Below are 27515 nucleotides of genomic sequence, written 5' to 3' on the forward strand. Positions count from 1 at the left end.
TGGTGGTTTTTCCGCTCTGTCATGGTTAGAGAGAGCGCCTGGGTGGCCAGACTGGCTTTCATCGCGGGAAGGGCGCAGCGTGTAAGGGGGCAACTGTTCCTCACACCTGATTGTTAGTGATACTGGATGGACTCCAAAACGTGGGTGGCACGTTGCTGTGTGAGATGAATTTTTTTGATATTTTTTTATTTCCCAAGACATGATGCCCTGAGTATGATGATTTGGAGCAATTATGAGTGTTTTGTTTAAAAGTTACAGATTAAGGTGTTGTTGAAAATTGTGCACGGTGCTGGCCTGTTATGTGAAAAATGCACACAGAAGAAAGAAAGCTTACAAAGCATATTGGAAAGTTTAGAAAGGGCTTTAGAAATAATACTATGTATACAATAGATTAGACCCTCATTACTGTGAGAAACCATACAATGTTCTGGTGGATTTTGTCAAAATCTAATGCATTACTATAGTGCAAACAGTGCATGTGGATAGATCCAGAAGTTGTTAAATGTGTTTTTATGAGCAACCAATCTATTTTATACTATACAAGCACAGTTACTCTTATGTCAAGAGCAAGTTTTATTTTGGATAGAAAGCAGTGTTTCAACTTTGTGTGATCCATCTCACTCTCTAAACTCGCAGGCTTTACTGTAAGTCATTGAGCTGCAAAAACCTCCCTTCAAAATGATGTAACGGTGCATTTGCAAAAGTCAGACTATGTTGTTTGTCAAATAAGGGGTTTAAACTTAATCGATATAGATTGGAACGTTAGTATCACCATTCCTTTCCGAGGTCAAGTTGTGCTTTTGATGCCAATAGACTTATAGGCAGCAGACAGAGCAGAGAAGGTTTTACATGTGATCATCCTTCCAGCATGTGTTTCAGGCGCCACACAGATTAAATGAAAGAATCTGAAAATGAAGGTCTTTAACTTTTAATCCTTTTACAAAGACCCTTCAGACTGTCTAAGGACAGAACGGCGTCTCTGAGGGAAAAAAACAAAGAAACCAATCCACTCCCTCTGAGGAATACGAATCACTGATTGTCCATTAGGATCCAGACTTGACTTCATACATCAAATTAAAATAATATCACCTCCATTAACATCACATCAGTGTCAGGAGTTTATAAATAGCCACCGGGGGATTTCACTGCATGCTGTTGGTGTGACGCACTGTGCCAGAGGCAGTGTATGTACAGTAAAAGTGTGAAATAAGCAAAGTCAGTGTCATTTTTAGTGGTTTTATTTTAAATGCATTTTGACTACATGAACATAAAGAATAAATAGAAGTTTCTTTTAATTTACATGAGCAGTTATTTTCCATTCCCCTTATATTTACAGCACACCGAGACTGTAATGTATATTCTCCAGTCTGAGGTGTATAAAGATAAAGTTTTCTTTTCCGAATAATGGAAAAAGCATGGAATTCCTTCAATAGATGCACTTAAATTTTCCGCAACGCGAAATGTTCATTCACATAAATATATATGTTTAAAGTTACATTAAAACAAAATGATGCTTAGCAATTACAGTAGACACTGGTTATTATTGTATAGGCAAATACTGACCATTCTTTTTTTTTACAAATTAATCCATTTTACATTATTGTTTGTGTCCATGTCACACATATTACTATAGTAAAAACAAGAACCATATATAATGACAAGCAGCTCCACAATATAATTACATAAGTCCATCCCTACTTAACTTATGCAATTTAAACAACAGTAACATGAACACCATTATAAGTGTAACCTAAAATGGCACCACATGTACATAAAATATACATTCCCACACTAGACAGTGCATGTGAAAATGAGCATGTAGCTTATTTCAGTTCGCGCAGGAGCATTTGCACTCTGAAATAATGGGGTACTGAACTGGTATCCAGGCGCATTTCAGTCCACCCTTTCTCTGCAGGCACCTCCATCTCAAAACCGTAAAATGGGTAGATTTGGCAGGTTTGCAAACCATCCCTTCTGGAACCGAACAAGACCTTTTATTGTAGCAGCTGCCCACCTTCACGTAACGGGGCCAGAATCTGTTCCCCAAGTCCTGCCATGTATGCACCACGGGGCAGAAAGTATAGGACCACAGCCAGAGCTGAAGCCTTCTTCTGAGTTTCCTACTCGGCTTTTGTTTTTTACCATGTTGGATATCAAACTCCATGTTCTTGATGTCTTTGGGCATGACGCCGGTGGGACGCAGCTTCGTGATCTCTGATTCGTTCAGGTCGTCGTGCCCTGCGTATTTGTCCTCAGGTGAAGTTATAGACATAAAGTTCTGGTCGAAGTGACTTCCCAGTATGGCTCTGAGTTCGGTTTCGTTCAGATCCCTCTCTTTAGGGTCCAATGCGGGGTCCGGGTCCTCTTGAAGTTCCACTATGGGGAGAGTGTCGCTGGGAATGGGGCGGAGGAGGTAGTAATGTTGGCACATCCCTTCTTCTATCCTAAATCCGAGGGAGAAAATGAGTACATATACCGCCACAAAATATGGCACGTTATCCATCTTTCAGCTGTTGGTGTCAAATATTAGATTAATCCTCGCGCTGGACAGTTCGCTTGAGTTTATGGCGAGACGCGAGAGCGCAAACTCCGGTGCGCGCTGAGATCTCTCCACGAATAAGCTTCCTAAAAACTGTTCACAAGGTACTATCCGCAAAGACACTTCGCATGAGAGAAATTCAGAAACAATCCCAAAACGGTGTACCAGGCTACTTTGTGGTCATTACGCGAGTTTCTTGCGCGGGTCCTGCTTCGGTTTTTACGCACGGGTTTCCATCAGCAAAGGGGCTCATGACAGCATCAGACGTTCAACCAGACCCGGTCTCTGCTTTGAGCTCTCGGGGTGCGCGTGCAAATCCAGTTCCTCGCATCTGAATCCGGAGTCCTGGTGTCTGGAGATCCACATGGTTACTGGTGATGGGTACCGAACTGAGAATCACCTGGCTCGTCTGATTTATCCTCACGGGTCGCGACGGAACCCAAAGACCCATTCTCAATTGTGGGTCTGTTGCCAGAGCTCCACGACACCTCCTTCTATTTAGGGAGGGGGTGGGCTGTAAAGGGGTATAGGTGTGGGTGGGGAAATAAGGGGGTCCTGAATGCTGTCTGTCGTTCATCGCCCTCTGCCGGTGCGTGCACACTTGTATGGCATGTCAAAATACTGCATACATGACAGTTAGAAACAAGCCTGTAGATTTAATGTAAAACTGGATAATGGAAAAAATTGTCTTTTGGAATAAGAATTGAAATTGAGAATTTGAAAATGAGATTTATACATCATCTGAAAGCTAAATAATGCGGTTTGTTAGGATAGGACACTATTTGGCCAAGATACAATTAGAAATTGGATGCAAAAAATTGAAATATTGAGCAAATCGCCTTTTAAGTTGTCCAAATAAAGTCATTAGCAAAACTTTTTAGTAATGATAGATAAATAAATGTTTCATCTATTCGCCGTAGGACATTTACAATTTTTTCATGGAACATGATTTTTGGCATAAAAAATAATGATAATTCCGACCAATGCAATGTATTTTTGGCTGCAAATATACCAGTGCTACTTATGACTGGTTTTGTGAAATGTTCATTTGATGTTTAGAAACTAATTTGGAAACCCATAAGGGAAGAAAATTGTCTGGAAACTGGCCATGACATAGCCTACTGTATTACTTTTCAGCAAAATGCAAACAGCATTACAAATAAAGATCAAAACTAACTAATGAAAGATGTACATTAAGATAAAACATGTAGCATAAAAATATAAAACAATTTATTCACTGTAACGATTTATCATCACAGCAATTACAAAACTTTGATGACATTAAAATTAAGTTTGAAACTTTTGATTCCCTTTATGCTTTCTATGTGCATGTTAAAGAATCTGTTATGCATATCCTATTTAAACATGATCACTTTATATTAGCTTACCCTCAAATATTTTCTAAAAATAAACTGTATTTGTTCCACCCTTTGATTTAAACAAGCTGTGCCAACGTCTACCTTGTGTTAAAATGTCCAAGTTGCACTCAGATGCCCTTGAAAAGCTAAATAAAAACGTTTCATGTCTCACATCTCCTATGATATTCTTGTGCTCCTCTTTAACGTTTAAATTGACCTTAGAGCAATTTTCCGGATTGCTCTTGTGTCATTGAATGTCCGGCGCCAGCAGAATACGAGTTCTTATTTGAAAGAAAGGAAGTGGTCTGAAATTATGCTTTTGAGATAAGCTTGCCAACCATCCGTAGTGACGAAGGAATCGCTGGCCCTTAAAAATGGCCCATCCGCTGGGTAGAATTACAGAACGGAGGGCCAGAGCGGTCTGTCAGCAAACAAAGACATTTCTAAGAGCCATATAAAGAGGTATTTTTCAAGGTCCTGTGAACGTAAAACTGCTTAATGCATTTGTAATGAACAGAGGCCATACTGTTGCAGTATTAAGTGTCAGTCATATTCACGGCCTTGACTCGTTAACTATGGCACAGTTGATGTATTTCTGTATTCCTCTGTATATGACGCATTCTAGCATGCAATTTGTACCAATGACTGTTGTGTTATATTGGTTTCCATGGAAGTGTCTGGTAATAGGACTTGGGACACATAGTACAGTGGATGAAATTGCCATATTCCTGTCAATTGAGAACATTGAGTCATTCCGAATTTAATCGACAGATCATCTCATTGATAGTACTGGTTTGAGTTTGTTTCCAACATATACATGCATTCTCTCCTTTCACAAACTCACAGTGAGATCGAAGGGTTTTGAATTTGGAGGCATATATGCACTTTCTTAAGAAATATCTGGGTAAAGAGCAGTCGTGCCTCCATGACCATCAATACCTCGCACTTAATGCAGCTTTCATTTCAACTCTGAAGTTCACTTAATCTTAATGACGGATCAAAAGCCCTCCCAGCACGAGGTCCAAATATTCCCGATTCTTCCATGAGTAAGCTAGATAAAAAAGTCATTTGTTTTTGTTTAGTTCCCTGTGAAGACCTTTGATGATCTAACAAGAGAGCAATTTGAACGCTCGATTTGAAAGTTACGGTTTCACTGTAGCTGACGTGAATTCCGTTCAGTTTTAAATACAAACATACACACACAAAAATCATCAGTTTTTCTGTCTATCCCACTGCTTGTTTGACATTTTCACATCATTTACCGTGGTATACAGTACAAAACATCTACATACAATTTCAGATTGTCAATAAAAAAATTCAATTTTTAAAATAGCTTATTTTACAGCAATATTAAACTAACTTTTTTGAGTTATTTGAATTGCTCTACACAATTTAAGGTTAAAGCTATTTCATGCATTTTGACTTATTAACACTGTTTAAGAGTTGGATTACTCATGCTTAAAACTGGCAAGGTGTCAAAAAGCAGTTAGACATATGACAAAGTATTTCTGTGCTTCGTCAGGGTTGGTAAAAGTTTCGGAAACATGAAAGATTCACATGTAACAATCTTGCTTTGATTTATTTTTCTTATGGGCAAATACAGTGCAGGAAGTCCAGTGGAAGTCCTTATATGGGCATTTTAACCAGAATAGCGCACACACACCAACCAAGAGCTGACACAAAATCAATGTCACCCTAGAAGTGTGTTGTTGTTGTTTGTGAGGAAAATTTAATCGTGTTCAGCTTCCCAAAGAACCCGGCATTATGGAAACAATGGATATAGTTTGTTTATTGGGGGTAGCAGCAAAGTTTCGTTAAAGTTTCGCAGTCCCAACTGGGTCATGAGTCGCAGGCAGTAAGTAAAACTACATCAAACTTCTGTGTTTTTGGCAATCGGTGCGTAAGTGCATATAAAAACATAGTCAATCATAAGTTGTCCAAAAATAGTTTTGTGATAATGTTTTGTGTGTGTTGCTTGCTCGTGACTCACTCATCCTGCGTTACGCCTCGTAAAAAATCGGTACAGCTGATCTGTCTTTTATAAATCTGATAAAACTAAACACTCTTTGGATATATCAAGGATGCACTAGGAACACTCAAGATTAACATGGAATAAGCAAAAACAGCGTGTGTAATGTGAGATTTAAAAAGAAAACTAATTTGTCTTGAGACTTAAGTAACACAAATAGCATATTAACAGTTGAATTTTTATTTTTTATGACTTAAAGCACATATCCGTCACAACATTATATTCAAATTTTATCACAAAAAGCAACCAAGTTACAACAAACGTATGACATAGGACCAACCATCAAAAATACAATACTGAAATATATTATCTGGATCAATAAATGCATAATGCAAAAATATACAGATATGGTGCTTTGATTTGGCTTGCAATGTGCACAGTATAAAGGTATCAAGACAAATATACTCATAATTTAACAATAATACCCTAAATGCCAGTTGCAAACAGTTTAACTGGAATACATAAGATGGGCTTTCATATAATGCTTCATCACTGTGGGGTTTTGTTGAATGCATACGTAAAGAACCGTGCCCAAACGCACTGGTGTCGGAGCAGTGCGTTTTAACCACAGGATCCTGAGCACCAGCTAACGTCACTGCTATCCAGGAAGATGACATTTTTGCAATCCTTCAAATCGAAAATGTCCATTTGCCGCATATTTTTGGAAACCGACGAACATTTTGTGCAAATATTTGTTTAAGAAACAAAACAAAGAACACTACAAATATCAACGAATTGTTGAAACGTTGCAACGGACACATTCACAATGTTGCTCGCATAAGCTGCCCTTTTCATTTAGGAAAATAAAACGTTTTACTTAATACATTTTTAGGGCATAGGTTTGGATTACAGTGAATAAATATGTACTCACACTGAATCTTCATAACTGCAATATGATTGTGGTGTAGTTTAACACAATTAAAAACGTGTAACTGAACATCTATGGGTTTCTTGACAAAGCAAATATTGTGATTCGTTATTTTGCAATACTTTCAAATGCATTTTTTCAAAATATTTAAAGTGGCATAAATCTGCAAACAATAAATAGGGGTGCACCTTCTTTTGTAAAAGGTCAAAAGTGATCCATTAAATTCAGCAATAAAACTACCTCATTGCAGCTTAAGGTGTGGGACGCAGATCCATATTAAAAGTTCAGTGCACCCACCCACAAGTGGTTTTCATTTTAATCAGTGGGTTACCCATCATAAATAAGAACAGAAACAAATTCATTACAATTGATCTTCAAATGTGAACAATCAAACACCACAAATCGCCATCAAAGGGTAAACAACAAAACAAATTCTTGCTGTAGAGTTTAAGACGCACACACTAAGTGTTGAATTTGAAGGGCTCTCATTTGTGGAAATTAGGTAGACAAGTGTAAAACATACTGCAGTCTTGACAGTCTTTCATTCATAAACACACTTTGCATGCAACGTTAGAGGAATTATTCCTGTTTATACTGGGAAGTAAAATGAAATCGATCGGTCGTAGATCTAAACATACACATCACTTACTGAAATTCAACTGTCTGCCAATTTACCCAACTCCACTCTTCACTTAAAAACACCAGAATAGAGCACAATGTGTAGTTACGGAAGTAAAAATCACATTCATTTTCTCCATAGAGAAATGGACTTTTAGCAAATTTTTTTATATTTAAATAGACCTACTGAAGCTCTTCAAGGTGAATGAAATATTCTTCCAAAAATATGTGATTTCAACATTATTTAACATCTACACTGTAAAAAGTTGGATCAACTTAAGAAAATACTTCAATTGCTAACACCTAAAAAATGTTCAACTCAAATATCACTTTAGTTTAACTTTAGGTAAAAGATTTAAGTTGAATAACATTAAATATATATATATTGAATGAAAAAAACGACTTAATATCTTGTTAGAAAATGGTGTTGAACTGGCACTGGGGCGGTACCCTTTAAAAAATTGCACCTTAAGAGTACCTCAAAATACATATTGGTACCAAATGTATAGCCTACATATCTGTACCTACAGTAAATGAAATGGTACATATTAGGACCCATAACTGCCCCAGTGACAGTGACCATTTTATCTGACAGTGTACACTCCACACAATGCTGGTTTATTTTAACCAACGGTTGGGTAAAGTATGGACAAATCCAACCCTTGATCTAAATAAACCTAGAAAAAGTCCATATTTGGCCCAACCATTGGTTGAAACAAACAAGCACAGGTTAATTTAAACCCAATGTTTGAGTTTGTCCATATTTTACTCAACCATGGGTTGAAACAAACCAGCATTTTATTTCTTTAACACATATTTGTATATAGTTTAAATAATTTAATTTAAATTAAATATTGTATTTTTATATTTACAAGCCATACCTAAATTAGTTCACACTACCGGTCAAAAGTTTTGAAACACTTGACTTAAATATTTCCCATGATCTTTTAATCTGAATGTGTCTAACTGTTGCAAAATAAATTCTATTTTATTTAGTTATATATAATATTTTTATTAGAAAACTTAAATTGTATTACTTTTTTTTAAATAGATGACTTACTGTGAGTTCACACCAGACTCATTTGAGGCATCAAATTTGTGTCTACCGTGTGTAGTTGGATGCTTGAACATTTGAGTGTACTCACTTCATTAGTGCGTGAAAGGCGCTGCGTGAATGATGCGTTTACCGCGGCGCGGTAGACGCGAATTGAGAGTTGCCACAAGAAACGCGCGTGTTGAAAGCTGAAGCCTCCCGTGTGTGTTGACTAGAATGACTAGATGACTAGAATTTAACGCGGAAATTCGCATCATGGGAGGGGCTTCAGCGACTCTGCTCGCTTCCTGTAATCACGTCACTACTAGAGCAAGCTCCTGACCGGTTAACGCGGCACGTTTTTCTGCCAAAGTTCATATTTTTCAAGTCCACCGCGCCGCCCTAACCCTAACCTCCAGACGCGCGTCAACACGTCTTTACATTGACTTAACGTTGAAATCACTCTCGCTTGACGCCTCTACTGTGGCTGGTGTGAACGCAGCATTAGACTGAATATTCAATAAGAGACAGCCAATAACAGTCCAGAACAGATGTGAACTCTGTGTAAACACCTGATTATTTGTCACATCACAGAAAAATGTGCAATTAACCACCCAACCAAATTTGTAAAAGATAAATAAAATAAGTTATCAAAATCTTGGAAAAATAGCCAGGATTCTGTGCTTTCAAACGTTAGAGGCGTGTCCACGCCCACCTTGCAGGAAAGCTGCTGTCTCTTTTAACTTTGAAAAACTGCTGCAACCTGAATGGATGCTCGTGATTGTGTTAGGGCGGTGACTCCAGGGTATCATCCAGTCATGATTTTACGCCTGCCTTAAAAAAACGTGAACTCAGAAATCAAGAAAAACTGTTTAACTAACTTATCTAACTCCAGAATTCAGTACTACACCGTTCACAGTGTTTGTAATGTGTTTCAGCAATACATTTCTGACATTAAGAGAAACAGTTCTCTGAATTTACTTTACATGGACTTTAAAATGCAAGAAACGTTTTAATAAAAAATTTAATAAGAATAATTAGAATTCTTAATAAGAATTTGTATTTATTTTGGATGCTTTTAGTCACAACATAATGCCTATAGCTAAATTTTTGTCTACTTTTATTCTCTAATATGGAAAACATATAAATAAAGTATGTAATGTAAATGTAAAGTTTCTAATGTTTTAAAACGTTTGACCGGTAGTGTATATTATACTTTACCATTCGGCTTCAAATGCCCCTTTTGGTTTCATATTAAATCCTGAAATGTTGGCATTCATCTTTGCAGGCTGGTTCAAGGCTCAGACTTTTCTTCTAAATAGCATTTTTAAAAAGACTATGGTGAAAATGAATGGACAAAGCAGTACTTCCAGAACCATTGTGCTCTATTGGCTGAGGAAATTTCAAGTTCTGAGGAAACGCAGTGCTTTAAATCAGGTTGCATTGATAATCGACATTTTAACAGTCAGAGCCATGGTTTATGAGTCCCACAAAGTTGACCTGCAACTTTATATCCTCTTCAAACTCCACAGAGAATTGATTAGCCTAAGTGTTCGCTCACTACAACAGTGAGTTGTTGTATAGTGTTGTATAGGTTGGAGACGAGGGGTAGTCTGAGCTAAGAGGCAATACAGCTGGTGAGATGAATGCACATCTACGCAGTAAAACGCTCTAAAGAGTGCTGCTGAGGACCTCCGACACTTGTTCATTGGTTAGCTCGTCTGAGTCTACGTCCTGAGCTTCCGTCGTGGTGCCGTATCCCGATCCCGTCTCTCGTGCGGTAGCCCCGCTCATCCCCGTCTCCTCCCAGTGCGGAGGGTCTCTCCTGGGCGACGTCTCACTGCACGACTCCACGAAGATTCTGCGGACATTGGGCTTGCTCTCTCTGTAGGTCGCCCTGGACTCATCCAAACTGTAGGAGGTAGTGGGAGAGTGCGACAGGGAGAGGGGTGACTCCAGCGGTAACTCAGTATCATTCTGTCTGGTGTAGATGCCTTCGGAGAGAGAGGGCGAGTGGCTCTCGCTCTGCACGCGCAGCCAGCGATGTGGTCCGCCGAAATAACTCCTCTGGGGATGGCTTTTGGAGAGCAGTTTGCGTTTTGTCGGCGGATCGGCCAGGAACTTACAGCGAGACGATTTGTCTACAGACTTTACGGAATATGAGGACAGCGACAGGTCCTCCATGTCCTTGGCGCAGGAATCGGTCTCCAGGATGGACTCGGAGCAGGCGCTGTATTTGAGATCATGTATCTGAAGTACATCTGGAGCGCTGCCACTGAGAATATGAGCGGACTGATGGGAGAGATCCTGGGCTGAGGAATAAACTAAGTCCAGGTCTCGGGGGCTCAGGGCGTCACTGGAGTCATAGTCGCTGTCCGTGGGAAGAAAGACCTCCGAGCAGCCTTCCTCATCCGAGCCTGGCTGGGAATCTACAACAGACATGGCTTGAAAAAATAAGACTGTCGTTTCGATCATTTTATCAACACTGTCAAATAGATTTTGCCTCTGGTGTCTGAATAGGATGAGCACACATCAGTTATGTTAATGCGTTGAATTACAAACCATACTGTAAAGAGAATATAGTTGGGCTAATAAAATAGAGAATATCATTTAGTGCAAACTTTTTGTAATGCGCCCCCTTTGTGTAGGGTGCATCCATTTGAGGCACGATAAATTGCATATAAATCGCGATAGTCAAAATCATGCGCATCTCATCAGTAAAGCCCGTTTCTTGATTAGTAGTAAATCGCCATCACCTGCTTTCAGATGGAGCGGCATTTACTACACAGAGCCGTAGTTCACTTACAAGCTGAGCCAAATTGCAAGCAATATGTCCGCAATAATGAATGCAAAAATTAGACTATAAGTGAACTACGGCTCTGTGTAGTCAATGCCGGTCCATCTGAAAGCAGGTGATGGCGATCACCCCATCCCCAACCCTCGTTTTGCTCATCAAGAAAAAGCATCTAAACGTAAGAATATTTAAATATTTTTAGTGAAAACAAAATAAATTTTTCTTGAAAATCATTTTCTGCAGTGCAAACAAAAAAATGTGAAGTTTTCTTCATGTCGCTTGAAACCGATACTCTCTACACTGCAAAAAATTATTTTCAAAAAAAATATTTTTAGTATTTTTGTCTTGTTTTTAGTAGAAATATCTAAAAATTCTTAAATTAAGATGCTTTATCTTGATGAGCAAAATGACCCAAGAAAATAATTCTAGTTTTTAGACCAAAAATATACAATTTAAGTGATTTTGTGCATAAAACAAGCAAAACAATCTTGAACTTTTTCTTAAACACTAAATTCAAGAAAAATTCAAGATTTTTTTGCTTACCCCATTGCCAGATTATTTTGCTCGTATTATGCACAAAATCACTTAAATTTGAAAATTTTTGGTCTAAAACCTAGACTCATTGTCTTGGGTTGTTTTGCTCATCAAGAAAAAGCATCTAAAATGTAAGAATTTTTAGATATTTATACTGAAAACAAGACAAAAATACTAAGATAATCTGCCAATGGGGTAAGCTAATTTCTCTTGAATTTTTCTTGAATTTGGTGTTTAAGAAACATTTTCAAGATTGTTTTGCTTACCCTATTGGCAGATATGTTTGCTTGTTTTATGCACAAAATCACTTAAATTTGATATTTTTTGTCTTAAAACTAGACTTTTATTCATCATGAAAAAGCATCTTAATTTAAGATTTTTTTTGATATTTTTGACTGAAACAAGACAATTTTTTTAAAAAAGTATTTTTGTCTTGTTTTCAGTAAAAATATCTAAATTTCTTTTTATGAGCAAAATTACCTAGTAAAAATGAATCTAGTTTTTAGACAAAAAATATAAACTTTGATTAAATTAGAGTTAAAAAAGCAAAAAAATCAATGGAATAAGAAAAATATACTTGAAATAATTTTACTTTTTTCATAAACACAAATTTCTCTTATTCCATTGGCAGATCTTCTTGCTTGTTTAAGCAAAAATTCGCTTAAATTTGATATTTTTTGTCAAAAAATAGACTTATTTTCATAGGTCATTTTGCTCATCAAGAAATACATCTTAAAAGTCACGTTCTTTCTGATCCCATTTTTGAAACCCTAGTTAGTGTGTAATGTTTCTATAATAGCATAAATAATACCTGTACAATGATAAAGCTCAAAGTTCACTGCCAGGCGATTATTTTCTTTAACAGAATTCCCCTTTCAAAGCCTACAGCGAAAGGCCGGTTTGGACTACAGCCCTCTACGTTCTGCTTTAATGATGTCACTAGAACAGTTTTTGACTAAACTCCGCCCACAGGAAAACGTCAGTCGCCAGCTAAACTAATCACACTTAACAAACTACACAATCAGAACTCGTTATAATATACCCCCCCCCTTAACTTCTTGTTTTAGTAGAAATTACATTAATGCACTAAACAAAGCAGTGCATTTCAAGGCAATTTAAGGGACACTCCACTTTTTTTGAATATGCTCATTTTCCAGTTTCCCTAGAGCTGTTAAAAACAATAAACCAGAAGATGCATTTGATTTTTACCGTTTTGGAATCCATTCAGCCGATCTCCGGGTCTGGGGCTACCACTTTTAGCATATCTTAGCACAATCCATTGAATACGATTAGACAAAAAAATAAAAAATAACCCATATGACTTCAATCAAGAACTTTGCTGCGGTAACATTGCAGGAGGAACAATTATTAAACGCAGCGCCCGAAAATAGTCCCCTGCCATTGAAAGTTACTAAGGGGATTATTTTCGGCTGCTGCGTAATATCATTGTGCCTCCTGCAGCCATGTTACAGCAACAAAGTCGTTGATTATTACGACAGAATGAGAGTATAGTTCCTAACCATATCTGCTTAGAAAATCGCAATTTTAAATATTCTGTCGGTCTTAGTACACAATGTAACTACAGAAGAGTCCAGCTTTAAATACCAAAAATATTGAAACTCTTTGGTTGTTTTTTGCATGATGCTAATGGTCTAATCAGATTCAATGAATTATGCTAAGCTATCCAGACCCGAAGATCGGCTGAATGAATTCCAAAACGGTAAAAATCAAATGTTCAACTCTAGAGGAGCTAGAAAATGAGTATATTTTCAAAAAAAGTGGAACGTCCCTTTAAGAAACAGCATCTTCTGGTTTATCGTTTTTAACAGCAAATATCACATTATAGTAATCACATTAGAAATAATGTAATTCTTGTATTTTAATATTGAAAATTATGCAAACATTTCCCTTTATATTTAAAATTACTGTATCGTAACCAATACAGTAAGAATGTTAATGAGCTGCTGACATGAAGTGCTACAAATATTTTCATCCCTGGAAAAAATGCAGCTACTGTATTTACCAATCGTGGCCTTTCTTCTCCTCATTTTTGGAGAGGGGGAGGGCGTGGGCACGTAGTCTGTGTTAGAGGATGTAGAGTCATTCTTCTGGACAACAGGCTCCACGCTGACATCCACCACCCATGTGATAGGCACCCAGCCGAGAGTCTGTTTATAGCGGGCGTACTGCAGGGCATTGGTGATCCAGCGGACGTCTCGCCACATCTCGTCCAATTGCTTTGAATACACAAACAAGAAAAAAAACAATAAGGACACAGAAGAATTCAAACAGCATTGCTTTTCATTGTTGATTTTATGTAGATGCAAACCACAGCTTAAGAATAAAGTTGTATTTCACACAAACAATCCAGACACACAACAAACACAAACCCTCACGAAAGACTGGAGAAACGTGCTGTGAAATCCTTGACGACATCGGCCAATGTCGTAATTTATTTACTGTCATCTCCCTCCATCACACCACAGTCGAATCGTACATGTTGCTTCCATTTAGCGTGCAAAATAAAAGTGTAATGTGTTTTCAATCACGGCTGTTAAGTTTCATGCTGTGAATCTTCACGACTACCGCTTTCATATTTTCCATCCTTGAGACCTACTATAGCAATTGTATTTACAAGGAGCCCATTTCGAATTGGAAGGAAAAAGGCAGAACAAAACTGCACAAAAAAATGCAATCCGAGCTCTTTCTTGCAAATGCCATGTGAGATCCGGCTTATGGGAATGAGTTCTGACACCGCAGGATGACTCCTTTGGAAAATATGCCGGGCTTCTAACGACAAAGAGGGGACTCTCGTATGACAGGGGCAATAATACGAGTCTCTTAGGTTGCGAAATAGACCGTCTAATAAGCGTTTGGCTAATGTTGTTGGCTGGTGCATATTGCAAAAAATTTGGGGAAAATAAGCAGAAATAGAGAGCGTGGCTTATATCAGCCCCAGGGGTGAATTCACTAAACAACTGAGCCATTTTTGTGCATGATTTTTAGGTAAATATCTGCATCTTATTCAGGTGCAAAATGCACAGATGCGGCGCGTGAGAGAGTATTGAAATAAAGTAACTTACAAAGCAAACACCTCCTTCTGCACGAATTGAACCTCAAAACTCATATTGTGGTGTGAGCGGTTAAGAGAAGCAGATGGAAAATAAAATTTTATTTAAAATAAATGTTTGTGGACGCCTTCTATCAATCATGACAGCAGCTATTCATTAAACTGTGGAAGAAAGCATTATAATAAATTTAGACGTGCCTTGCAGATGTGCAGACTGAAAGGTGATACTGTGATAGATCTGCTTACACAGTGGTACCATTCTTACTCTCCCCATTTGACAGTGGTCTAAATCTCGCAATGCTATAGTTCCTAAATTAGCTTGCATACGATCAAAGCGCTAATGACTTTGTAAATCTAAGATAACAGGTGTCGCAGAAGCCAGAAGCACGCGTGTTTTGCGGTCCGTCTGTTAGCACCCTGACAGGACCTCACACGAGAGGAGAACCCAAAGCACTTTCCACCGACGTGCCACTCCGACAGACGTGGCCCTTTCTCGTTCGCCGCCTCCTGGAACATTAGGGTTTTCGCGCTAATTGATGCCACATTGCTCAGCCGCACACAGTCGCGCAGTCACACTCATTGATCGGTATTATTTTTTCCCCTCGTTGCTCTCAGGCGCTGTGTAATCTGTGGTCAGCGCGTCTCTTTTTTCCACTGCCTCTTGGACCTGACATCACACAAACACTCTTGTGGTTTTGTGGTCAATCTCAATTAATAGTCCAGACCGGGGTGGCGAAGAGGGATTCTTTCAGACCGGCGCACTTAACACACGCTCTCTTTCAAGTCGAATTGTGAGAGTCTGCTGAGCTGTTATTGAAATTTCGACACAAGAAAAACAACTTGTTTTACAGTTTATACGTCTAGTAGTTATGCTTTATGACATCAATAAACTATCCTAATTGGATTATTAGTTTAAATTGTTTTTCTAGTTTGATGTTTCCAACACTCCCAAGCGGCTGGGATTAAACGTGTGATCCTCAAGATTGAAACACGCATGACGTATTGCCGAAAGTAATCGAGACGACGTGAACGCGGGGAATTAGGCGGGCGAATTAGGGTTTATTTCAGGACCCCCAGGGTAATAGGTCCTTTTGATTCTTTTCATACCTGAAACATAAATGTTATTAACTAACATCACCACGGAGCTTTCCGTAATATTGTTTGTTGCTATGTAGTGCGAAATGATCCATGAGCTCATACTGTTGTCTGGGTGACTAAGGATCGAAATTCAGGTCATTTAATCCAATACGTAAACATTTTGAATGTGAAAATTTGAGATTCTGTAATATTTTCACGTTTATTAAAAAAAACAATTAACAAGATGTAGGGCCAGACAGCAGATGACTCCAGGCAGGGTCCGCACCGGAGCTGCTGATTTCGTCGAGGATCTGGTGCGGATCCAGCCCAGAGTTGTCTGCTGTCTGGGGGTAAAAAGGCTCAAAATAAACACTACCAAACACACTGTTAGGTTGGCAAAATCAGATTCATGTAGGACAAATAATTGTTTTCCATTATATGTACATTTGTGCTTAAACCATACTGTACCATAAGCAAAATATTACCAGAGTTGCTGCAAAATAGCCAGAAATGTCACACCCTTCACTAAATTCAGGTACATGAAATACTTATAAACTCGCTATACTAGTTGTGCGTAGGTCCTACGGCGTAGCCGCAATGGTTTTTTTTTTTTTAGATGACCAGCAGTGATGGAAGTTAATAAACAGTGACTAAAGTTGCAGTTTGAGTTAAATCATTCCTCAACTTGGTCCATCGCTAAGTTGCTGTTCAAACGTGCTGAAAATCCTCCTTTTCGAAATTGACGTTTTAAACGGAAGTAAAGATAACAACCATGCATTAGGAACATTAATAAATGCTTTATTTAGGCTATAGTATATTTTCTATCGACGTGTAAAACCATATTTTGGTGGATTGTTTTTTACTTTCATTGTTTTTACTAGTTTGCCTGCCCATTTAGTCTTAATAATTAATGGAACCTAAACGAACTTGGCTTGCTGTTCTCGAAGGCAGCTCGAATCTTGGTCGGGCTCGAGACCCAATTCCACAGAAGAGAAGAAAAATGCAGTGAAGGAGGAGAGATGCCAGAAAAATTGCGGCTGGGCGCAAAATATTATTAGCCTAATAGTTTATTTTGATCATGGTGCTACGATTTTTTCGATAGTTATATTGTGTACAAAGACCGACAGAAAATTAAAAGTTGCGATTTTCTAGGCAGATATGGCTAGGAACTATACTCTCATTCTGGCATAATAATCAAGGACTTTGCTGCTGTAACATGGCTGCAGGAGGCGCAATGATATTCCACATTGTCCGAAAATAGTCCCCTGCTATTGAAAGTAACCAAGGGGACTATTTTCGGGCAGTGCGTAATATCACTACGCCTGCTGCAGCCATGTTACAACAGCAAAGTCCTTGATTATTACGCCAGAATGAGAGTATAGTTCCTAGCCATATCTGCCTTGAAAATCACAACTTTTAATTTTCCGTCGGTCTTAGTAGACGATGTAACTACAGAAGAGTCAAGCTTTAAATAGGAAAAATAGTTATTTTTTAGCGCAATGCTAATGGTCTAATCAGATTCAATGGATTGTTCTAAGCGATGCTAAAAGTGCTAGCGCCAGACACATGGAGATCAGCTGAATGGATTCCAAAACGGTAAGATTTAAATGTTTAACTCTAGGGGAGCTGGAAAATGAGCATAATTAATGGTAAATATATATTTTTAAATAATTTTACTAAATATCTTCATGGAACATGATCTTCACTTAAAAGGACTTAAATATTATTTAAGTCCTTTTAAGTGAAGATCATGTTCCATGAAGATATTTAGTAAAATTATTTAAAAATATATATTTACCATTAATAATATTTGTTGCTAAGGACTTCATTTGGACAACTTTAAATGCGATTTTCTCAATATGTGTTTGCACCTTCAGATTTTTTAATAGTTGTATCTCAGCCAAATATTGTCCTGTACTAACAAACCATACATAAATGGAAAGCTTATAATGTTCAGGGTCACACATACAGTACTGTACACATCTTCTCTACTTTCACTGTACCCTACCTGAATGTAGTCCAATATGTGCTGGTGTCTCTGTTTGGCTGTGGACACCTCTGTGTCTGTGATGGCTTCTCTAAAGGCCTGCTGGGTAATCAGAGCATCCAGGTCCAGCACTGAGGACAGCCGACAGTACAGGCTGATGAATTTTTCCTTATATGAACAAAAGTGAACTGTACATGGAGACAGAATGAAAAGATGAATGCTATAGTTAGTAATTGACACCATCTTATAAGTGTAATAATGGTGTGATGTTATTGCACTTCTCAAAATGACTTGACAGGGTGGCGTTCTGTGTGAAATCGAGACCCTAGGAAGGTTATCATTAATGTCCCGAAAAACACTGACGAATCTTTTTAAAAGATGTGCTTGTAATGGAAATCTGTGGGTGGTTTACAAGTGTATGGCGTTTTGGGCAGAAACTACCTCACTGTATAACGTTTAAAAGTCGCCCCACAACATTTGAAAACAAACCCTGTTATTTCAATGAAAGTGATCTTCCATTCTTCCAAGCAAATTTTATTGACTTTTAATATTGATTACTTGTTTAACCTTCCCTTATTTTACACAAACCGGGCAGAACGGGTGGTAGGGGGCTGTTTGGGTAGCCGCGGTGCGCACCGCCACCCCGCTGGTGTCTGTATGTGTGCGTGTCTGCTTGATTTACTAGAGGTCCCGAGGGAGTGTGACTGGGGGCAGAAGGGGAGAGGGAGGGGGGCAGGAATCTGTGGATTTTTATAAGGCCAACTGAGCTAATATTGTAGAGGTTGAAACAGAAGCCAGTGTACCGAGCTCAAACATTTGAAGAGGGAGGTTGAGGAACCCCGAGTGTGGCGTGTAGGGGTTGGTCTGTCCCGGGGCAGAGCAAACGTCGTCTGAGGCGGGCAGCAGCAGAAGAAAGGACACATTGTGACCGAGCTCCAGCACCTCGTGTGTGTAGAGACGGAAGTGCTTGGCCTGTGCGGGACACACACATACACACATGGGTAGATTTTAATCCTTGTGGGGGTCAAAGGGGAACAATGTCATGCCATAATGAAGTAGAGAGCAGTGAGCACAAATTCCAAAACCAAGTAACACAGAAAAAACATCATTTAAGCTATATATAAAACATAGCTTGTACTGTATATGAGTCAAAACATAATACTGGTCTAGGGCTGGGTTTTTTTTACTGTCAGATTAATTCTTCGGATTCAATACTTCTTTACCATCATAGTCAGATGAAAAAATAATGACCATGTGACTAATGGTGTGTTGACGGATTTGCATTAACATTTTAAAATATATTTCAACTAAAAAGGTATTCATGCAATTTTAGCCCAGTATTGTGTTTTTTTTATACACTGTATACACTATATGCACACAAATATTGGGAAGTGCCTTCTAAAAAAACATGTTTATCTTTTCCAGTCATTTTAATCAATGCAAATATGCAAATGTTAATGCTATACCATAGAATACCATTATAAAAAAAAATTGTTTCATCTTTATTTCAAACGTTTTGGAAGGACTGTGCCCCTGTGCATAAGTCATTGATGGGTTTGGGTGATGACAGTTTGGCTCAAAACCTACAAGTCATACCAAAGGTGTTTAGCTGGGGCTTTATGCAAACCAGACAATTTCCTTACATACCAGACTGAATCAATCATTTCTTTTTATAACATAGTGCACAGGGGCATTGTCATGCTGGAATAGAAAAGGGCCCTGCACAAATTGTTGCTAATAAATAAGAAGCAGTGTTGGGGGTAACGCATTATAAGTAATGTGCAGGGTTTCCCGCAGCACTTTGCAGTTCGGGCGGCCCGCCTAAGCTGGGAAACCCTACCGCCTTAACTAGCTCGTCCAAAAAAAAAAAAAAACGTGCGGACGCGCTTCACACCGCAAGCAGGTACGTGCACCACACGGACGAGATGAGAAAGACGTGGTCCGGACCATCACTGTCTGGAGGATAACTAGCCAGTTGATAAAACATCCTGGAGAATAGCGCAGACGCACTTCACACCGCGAGCGTGCATGCGCGCCACACGGCTGAAATGAGATAAAGACGTGGTCCGTCATGTCTGGAGGATAGCCAGTTGATAAAACACGTGTCCGTGAGAACTGTAAGTGGCCTTATGTTTTGGGTTTATTTAAGCCTGTTATTGTATTCGTCTATAGTTCTTGCAAATTTAAAGTAAGTTAGCTGGTGATTTTGTTGTTTGAGCAACCTGCTAGCCAGGTTTCACGTCCCTGTTGATTCAATATAATTGTTGAGCGCTCTTGCTCACGTAATTTATGTGCATTATTTACATGCTACAGTAGTTACACTCCTTTAAGATAATGTAATTAATAGTGGGAAATAATCATTTTTGCGCCATCTATCATCGTTTACCTGACGTTCTACAACATCTGCTTTAGTTTGTGTTTATTAACCCTTTAGTTTCACGCAGCTATTCGCATTAGAGGTATCTGTTAAAAACATTTAATTCATTAATGACCTAGTGTGTGTTCATTTTGTGTCATAGTTTCTTCAAAATTAAGTTTTATTTGAGTGCTTTAAATAAAAATATTTTAATTTTCATCATGACGCATGCCACGCCCCCGGCCTTGCCCACCCGACCAACCCTAACACCTTAAGTAACAATTTTTTGATTGAAACCCTGAATGTAGCTAACTGTGGTTACCATGGTGCATTTTTGTAGGAGTACTGGTAAATGTTGTGTCACTCAAAAAAAAAAAAAAAAAAGCACGAAAAGTGGTTCATTGGCTCGTAATCAAAGGGGAACCATTTTTAGTGCTATATAGCACCTTATGAAAAGCCATACGATTAATATAGCACCACATATGGTTCTACATAGCACTATATGGTTCTACACAGGTGCTATATGGCACCTAAAATGGTTCCCCTATGATTACGAGCCAATGAACCACTTTTCGTGCTATTAAGCACCGTTTGTTTTTAGAGTGATCCTATAGACAGTCTTAACCCAGTCATAAGTTATTTGACTTGAGACTTTCCTTTTCAAACGGCCATCCTTCTAAATTTTCTCCTCGAGACAACATTGTATAATATCACTGGGAAACAAAGAGCTCTTTTGATGGATTGCATGTCTCTGGATGTGTATACACTGGCGCTGGTTGTTCTTTTTCCATTGTTCTGTAGTGAAGTGAATAGTGTCCTGTAGCCAGCAGTACCTGGTGGAGAGGTAGATTGATCTGGTGCAGCAGACTCTTAATAGCCATCTGGAGCTCAGTGTAAAGGAGGCAGTCTGTAGTCTTCTCTGCGTCTTCCACCTCCACAGGGTCAGACAGCGACTGCAGCCATTCCCACTCATCCCTGGGTGGAAGGAGACAGCATTTAGTCAAAATACACACACTTTTATATCACGGTTTCAAGAGGTGCACTCGACAGAGTGGCGTTCCAGGGGTTTCCGAAGGCTTGCGGAATGGCACGATGCCGTGTTTGGTCTGAAACTTACAGTTTAAAGGGAAAGTTCACCCAACTATTAAAATGATGTCATCATATTTACCAATAAATCATTTTCTCACCCTGGCATTGTTTTGACTTTTTCTCTACTGCACAACATGATAAAAGTGTTGTTAGGCAATATCTTAGATGCGGACAGACTCGGTCACCATTCACTTTTATTGCAATGACAAAAGAGCCAATAAAAGTAAATGGTGACTGAGATTGACAGTGTATAACATTCTACCGAATTATACTTTCTTTAACCTAACTTTCTCTACATTACTCTCACTGTGAGCGACAGAAAGCATCAGCTCACAGGACTCACAGTTGATGATGGAGCAAACAGAAGCTTAATGGTCTCAGTCTCAAGGACGGCCTCAAGGCTACTGTCTGGAGGGCTGGTTAATGGGGGAAAAAAGACAGAATTTCTTTGCTCCAGAGGTTTTCCTCGAGCCGTGAGTGGGCATCATCCTGTGTGAGCCTCCCACTGACTCCCACAGTCCAGCCCCGTAGTAAATTTAGTTTTACTACCACACGGAGCAGCGGGATAATACGCTCCCTGTCTCTACCTACCTACCAAGGTCAACATCGTGACCCGAGATGAAAATAAATAAATAGCTCCTTTACCGAACAAAAACAAATAGCAGTTTTGTTTTGACTGTAAAAAATGGTGGTGTCAAGAAACTATGTAAGCCTGCGGTGAGGGGGAGCCCGACACGGAGTTCAGGCATATTTCAATCTTCTCCAGCACACTCGCTTAGACAGCGTCTATTCATTTCAACAATGAGAAATATTCACTTGATTTGTGGTATAAAAGGTTTAAACTGAACATTAATATTAATTGCATGCTTCTGTAAAAATATTGTTTAAGTTACTTTTCTAACTCAATATCTTTCTAATATGTTGTTTCCGGTAAGGAGTACTGTTTCGATTGCTGAACAGAAAAAAAAACTAATAAAATGTAGTAAACAATTATATATTTTTAATTAAAGACAGTTCAAGCTTAGCAATAAATTACTAGATGCTGCAATATACAATATGCGCTACAATAATGTTTGTAAAATCAATTTAAATATAATTAAAATATATTTCAAAACTGAAAATTATACATACATATTTTACATTGTTTCTGGGAAAAGAAAGCAAGAAAACAACTTTCTGAAGTATTAATAATTCTGTTTTTGCAAACCATTGCGATATTTTGTTTGCAATATGCACATTTGCGGCATTTCGGTAATTTCAATATATCTTGCGGCCCTAATGTCATTTCAGAGAATTGTTTCTTAAAGAGCACCTATTTCATTGCTAAAAACAATATTATTTTGTGTATTTGGTATAATACAATGTGTTTGCTTGGTTTATGTTTAAATAAAACATAACCATACATTTTTGTAGCTCCAGAATTCACAATTTTTCTGAAACGCACAGACTTGAAAAGCTCTGCATCCCTGATTGGCCAGCAAATCTGTACGTTGTGATTGGTCTGAATACCTCCGACGTCAGCAGGAAATGTGACGCTCCTTACCATGTTTGAAAGATTCGTGCACTATGCAATGCTAACAGGAGTTAAATTACAGGCTGAGAGTTCGAAGTGGGAGGAGTTATGATAATGTCGGTTTTTACTACATCACCAATCCCATCAATCCGTCTGTTGGTTGTAGTCCAAAAAAAAAGAGATTTACGTTGGAGACGATACTTGCATCGTTTACTTTGGGGTTTGTGTCTTTTGCATATCGTTAACATGTATTAATACCAAAGGAATTGGACCATTGGAGCTCTTTAACACGTTGTAAATGTATTGCTGAAACACGTTGCAAAGACTGTAAACCGTATAGTACTAAATTGTAGAGTTACATGTTAAACAGTGTTTAGGATTATTTGGGCGGGGCTAAAACGGTGGCTCGATGACACACTGGAGCCACCAAGCATGGCCCCACCCCTAACACAATCACAAACATCTTTGAAATTATATATTTCAAAGTTGAGAGAGACGGCAGCTTTCCAGCAAGTGGGCGTGGTTTCAGTGCCGACACGCCTCCAGTTTTTGAGAGCAGAGAATGCTGCCTGTTTTCCAAGATTTTTTTCCAAACTTATTTTATTTTCTTGGTGTATTTTTTTTATCTCGCATACTGTAAGATTTGGCAGGGTGGTTAATAATACATTTTTTTGTGGTTTGACAAACTGAGAACACATTTAATATAAAAATTTACACTGACTTTAATATTTTTGAATATTTAAACTTGCTACAGTGGACTGTGCTCGATTCATGACATGAAGACATTAAAGCATATTTGTATAAAAACACTTTTTATCATCTTAATATATACTTAAGAAGCCTGATGCTGACCTTGACACATTCCAGTTGTCTCGTATCTTGGTGTGGCAGAGCATGTTGGGCATTCGTTGAGGAACCAAAACCTTGATCTGATCCACAGAGCTGCTGAGCTTCAGATAACCCAGATAAAGACCAGAGGACAGCCGATGTTGACTGCGTCTCTGGTATGCCAGAATGTCCTATGATTAAAAACTAGATTTTAACGTCTTTTGAAGGATATTCGAGTAACACAAACGTTTTCAGTGTGGTGCAACGTTGTCAAGGAGTTCACGTGGTTGCTTCCATGTTTTTGGTGGTTGCTTAGTTTCTTAAGTCTAAAGTCTCAGGTGGCTCAGGTGATCTAGTCTGCCACACGTAATGCAAATTTCTTTCTCTATTTTATCATACATTGGGTAAAAACTGGTTGCTTAGAAAAGTAATGGCACGATTTAAAGAATCAAATTTTTACAAGCAACAGTAATAGTCATTACATGCCTTAGCAGGCACCGAAAATGAATTATGCCTCTGTACAACTATGCATACTGATTTTTTAGGATGATGTCTATTGTTGTTACCTGTATGGTGATGAGAAGTATATCCAGGGCATAGGGTTCCTCGGGGGTGGAAAGAGACTTTCTCTGACTCTGCAGTTTGGATACCTGCATCCACTTGCCATTAAAGAAAGAATAGAGGCTGTCCATCTCCCTCACAGTCACCAGCAGCACGTTGCCATGGCGATCTTTAATGGGCTCATAGTGGACTCTGCCCAAGTTGTGGGTACCCAGTAGGTTCTGTTCGGAAAGGGATAAAGGAAAAGCCAAGGAAATTAGCTTCTCCTGAATATTTAATAGAACAGTTTATCCAAATAAGGAAATTTGATTTAAGTGTCTTTCACAAATATGTAAAAATAACTGCATGCTGGTCAGAGGAAAATATTGTACGCTCTGAAATATGCTGGGACACAGACACCTGCTGCTCAGAATTCCAAATAAAGGATTATCCCGCTCAATTTCAATTTGTGCTCATATCAAATCCCATTACAGTGATAAATTGTTAGCAAGGCTAATCACAGGGTTGGCAGACCTGCAGCTGGCCAGCGGCCGTCAGCATCTTCTGTCTGGACTGCAGTGTGGAAGAGGAAGAGGTGGAGACTGCCAAGCTCTGCCTAAGCCACCGGACGTCCTCCCACATACAGGACAGCTGAAAAACACACACACAAACTAGAAACCAGAGCAAGATATTTACTTAATTCCTCAACGTCATTTATGAATGAATGCCACAGTACTGGAGTGCTGAATGATGTCTATCTGGAGTAATGCTACATTCTTACTTGACTTTTATATGTGTCTATCATTTGGCACTTATTAAACTACAGTGAGCAAAAAAAAACAAGCTGCACTTTAGATCTTGGTGATTTAGGAGGAAACAAGAATAATTTGTATGAAAAAAAGACTTTTGACATTTTTATCTATGTTCATTAAAGGGGACATTTCACAAGACTTTTTAAAAATGTAATATATATATCTTTGGTGTCCCCAGAGTACATATACATTTTCTTTGTTGATAAAAGCACTGGGGACCCAATTATAGCACTTAAACATAGATATATATGTATCATTTTAATTTTTTTGCATAAATCTGCTAATCAACCTTGGTACTGATCAAAACTACCAAATCTTTACAAAAACTCCATGGTTTTAACTCTTTAATTGCCAAGTTCATAAGTGATGTCTGAATTGGGGGGAAAAACACACATAATGACAGATTTCAATATAAAAAGTGATTGTGGACTGGATTTTTTTAAAAACTTTTTCACAGTCTTGGGAATGTCAATGAATAGTAAAAACATTGGCTTTGATGCATTTTTAGTTTTTGTTCAGCATCAGATTTTATTTTTTTCTCTCTCATTTACTGTTCGTGGCTGTTTTTGCCCCATTGACTTCCATTATAATGACATTTTTTCAGTGTAAAGCCATGACACCATATAATCATGCATTTTTGATTGTTGACGATTTTTCACTTTTATTGTTGTTCACCATGTGGCACAATTAACCCTTTATTAGGCTTGTGGAAAAACAGACATTAATTTCTGAGTATTTTTGAGTTTTTGAAAAATTTGTGGCCAAATTAAGACAAAAAAACCCCTGTGGATGAAAAAAATCCCGAACAACAAATACCTGTAAGGGTTAAGATTGTGTTGGATTGAAAAAGTCAGCATACTGTTTTTGTGCAAACATGGGCTCCCAAATTGCTATTTGGATCTAAAAGCTTTATTTCTTTGTAATTGTCTGCTTTGAACCTTAATTAAATCTAAATATTTCAAGCAATTACAAATATATTAATCATTCTGTGATTGTAAACTATTTTTTGCATTTTATTTATTGTTAACTATTTCAGGTGAGGATTTGTTTAGCTGTGCTAACTTTTCTTATCTAGTTGCTTATAGTAGACAAATTATTACATTCACATAATAATAAAAAATGCTTAAAATATCCCTGCATTAGCAGTGCAAAATGTCATGGGTTTGATCCCAAGAACATTCAGTACATACCGATAAAATGTATAGCTTGAATGTTGCTGGCAAACCCATGAGTACAACTTTACCTCCAATCTCACGTAGGGGTGTGCGGGACAAAAACTAACTCTGGGTTAGTTGTAACATGGACTGTTTACATTGTTGCACAAGGTTGAGCGGTTTGGTTTTGCGTATTTGTTTCCACGCTGCCAAAAGACGATCTCCTGCAAATTATTGGAGATGTATATAGTTTTTCCAGAAAGTTATTGATGAATGAGTGTTTTGGTGGCATGTAAGTAAATTTTTTCATCATATGTTTTTTTCGGTTTCTAAGTTGGGTGTGTAAGATACTAAATTCAATGCTATGTCATATTAATCAGTGTCTTGTTGACTTAAACATAGCATTGTTTTGAAATATGTCTGCAGCTCTTAGCAACTTTTTTGGTGGGCTTGAAAATATTTTGACCCAGCGGGGTTAATTGTAAAGCTGTGTTACAACTAACCCCTCAGCACTTATGATATGAAAACCGCTAATGTTAGCATAATTCTTGCCGTTGTTTTAAATAGGCTACACACGAATGATTGGTGGCTGCAAACAAAATAAATTTGCCTCTCTTATCAAAAATCGTGTGCCAAATTTATTTTTGTTCATATCTTTAATATTGATTGAATAAGGTCACATCAAAGATTGAAATCATAATAAAATGAATGGCTAAAATCAGACTTTGATGCTCATTATCTCAGAATTTGATTATTAAACTGTAGTATGATTATTACAGACTGGGTCACATATAAAAAAAATGTTTTGTCATAATTGTGCTGCTTTTTCTCACATATTTAGACATTTGTATCCATTTATAATTGAACTATTGTTAGTAAAGTGCTGAATGAATGAATACAGTGTGGATACCTGTCTATTATAGACTGATATATAAACAATATCCACTTCAAGTGTATTAGATTAAATAATATTGAAATATTTGCCTGCAAACTTAATTTTTAGCAAGTGTTACAACTAACCCCCTGCCTGTTACAATTGACCCCACCTATGGGGTAAGTTGTAACGTTTGCACTTCTGTCACGTTGGTGTAATTGTCCAAGAATGGTAAGTACTAGAAACAAACTTCAAATGTTCATTTGTATCAGAGTTGTGTGTGTTGCTTGTGTAAAAATGTAATTAATCAAACTCAAATATTTTTTGAATGATTGAGCCAAAACCAAAAAGCGTTAGGTTGTGCCCCGCTCTCCCCTACTGTAAAAACATTCACACGAAAAGCTATTCTGCTATTATTTTCTCATTATTTTGCATCACGCTA

General features: G+C 38.1%; 3 protein-coding genes across 7 annotated transcripts in view; all 3 read right to left on the reverse strand.

Moving 5' to 3' along the window:
• The window catches only part of nat9 (N-acetyltransferase 9), a 298893-nt gene that overhangs the window by 107721 nt on the left and 163657 nt on the right, over nucleotides 1-27515 (reverse strand). The window lies entirely within an intron of this gene.
• nog3 (noggin 3) lies at nucleotides 1223-3013 on the reverse strand. Its single transcript, XM_065262636.1, has one exon. It carries the CDS (start codon nucleotides 2501-2503, stop codon nucleotides 1829-1831), a length of 675 nt encoding a protein of 224 aa, XP_065118708.1. The 5' UTR covers nucleotides 2504-3013; the 3' UTR covers nucleotides 1223-1828.
• ankfn1a (ankyrin repeat and fibronectin type III domain containing 1a) overlaps nucleotides 6091-27515 on the reverse strand; it is a 115400-nt gene continuing 93975 nt past the window's right edge. For all 5 annotated transcript variants that reach the window (XM_065262526.1, XM_065262525.1, XM_065262524.1 and 2 more), the window contains 8 exons: nucleotides 24768-24884; nucleotides 24260-24475; nucleotides 23718-23884; nucleotides 21097-21238; nucleotides 18711-18879; nucleotides 17929-18095; nucleotides 13797-14010; nucleotides 6091-10874 (listed from right to left, as the gene is read on the reverse strand). In XM_065262526.1, coding sequence (XP_065118598.1) covers nucleotides 10117-10874; nucleotides 13797-14010; nucleotides 17929-18095; nucleotides 18711-18879; nucleotides 21097-21238; nucleotides 23718-23884; nucleotides 24260-24475; nucleotides 24768-24884 — 1950 coding nt within the window. In that variant the 3' untranslated portion in view covers nucleotides 6091-10116. The remainder of the gene's footprint in view (nucleotides 10875-13796; nucleotides 14011-17928; nucleotides 18096-18710; nucleotides 18880-21096; nucleotides 21239-23717; nucleotides 23885-24259; nucleotides 24476-24767; nucleotides 24885-27515) is intronic.

Source organism: Paramisgurnus dabryanus, chromosome 1 (assembly GCF_030506205.2).
Source record: "Paramisgurnus dabryanus chromosome 1, PD_genome_1.1, whole genome shotgun sequence".
In the NCBI taxonomy this organism is placed as follows: Eukaryota; Metazoa; Chordata; class Actinopteri; order Cypriniformes; family Cobitidae; genus Paramisgurnus; species Paramisgurnus dabryanus.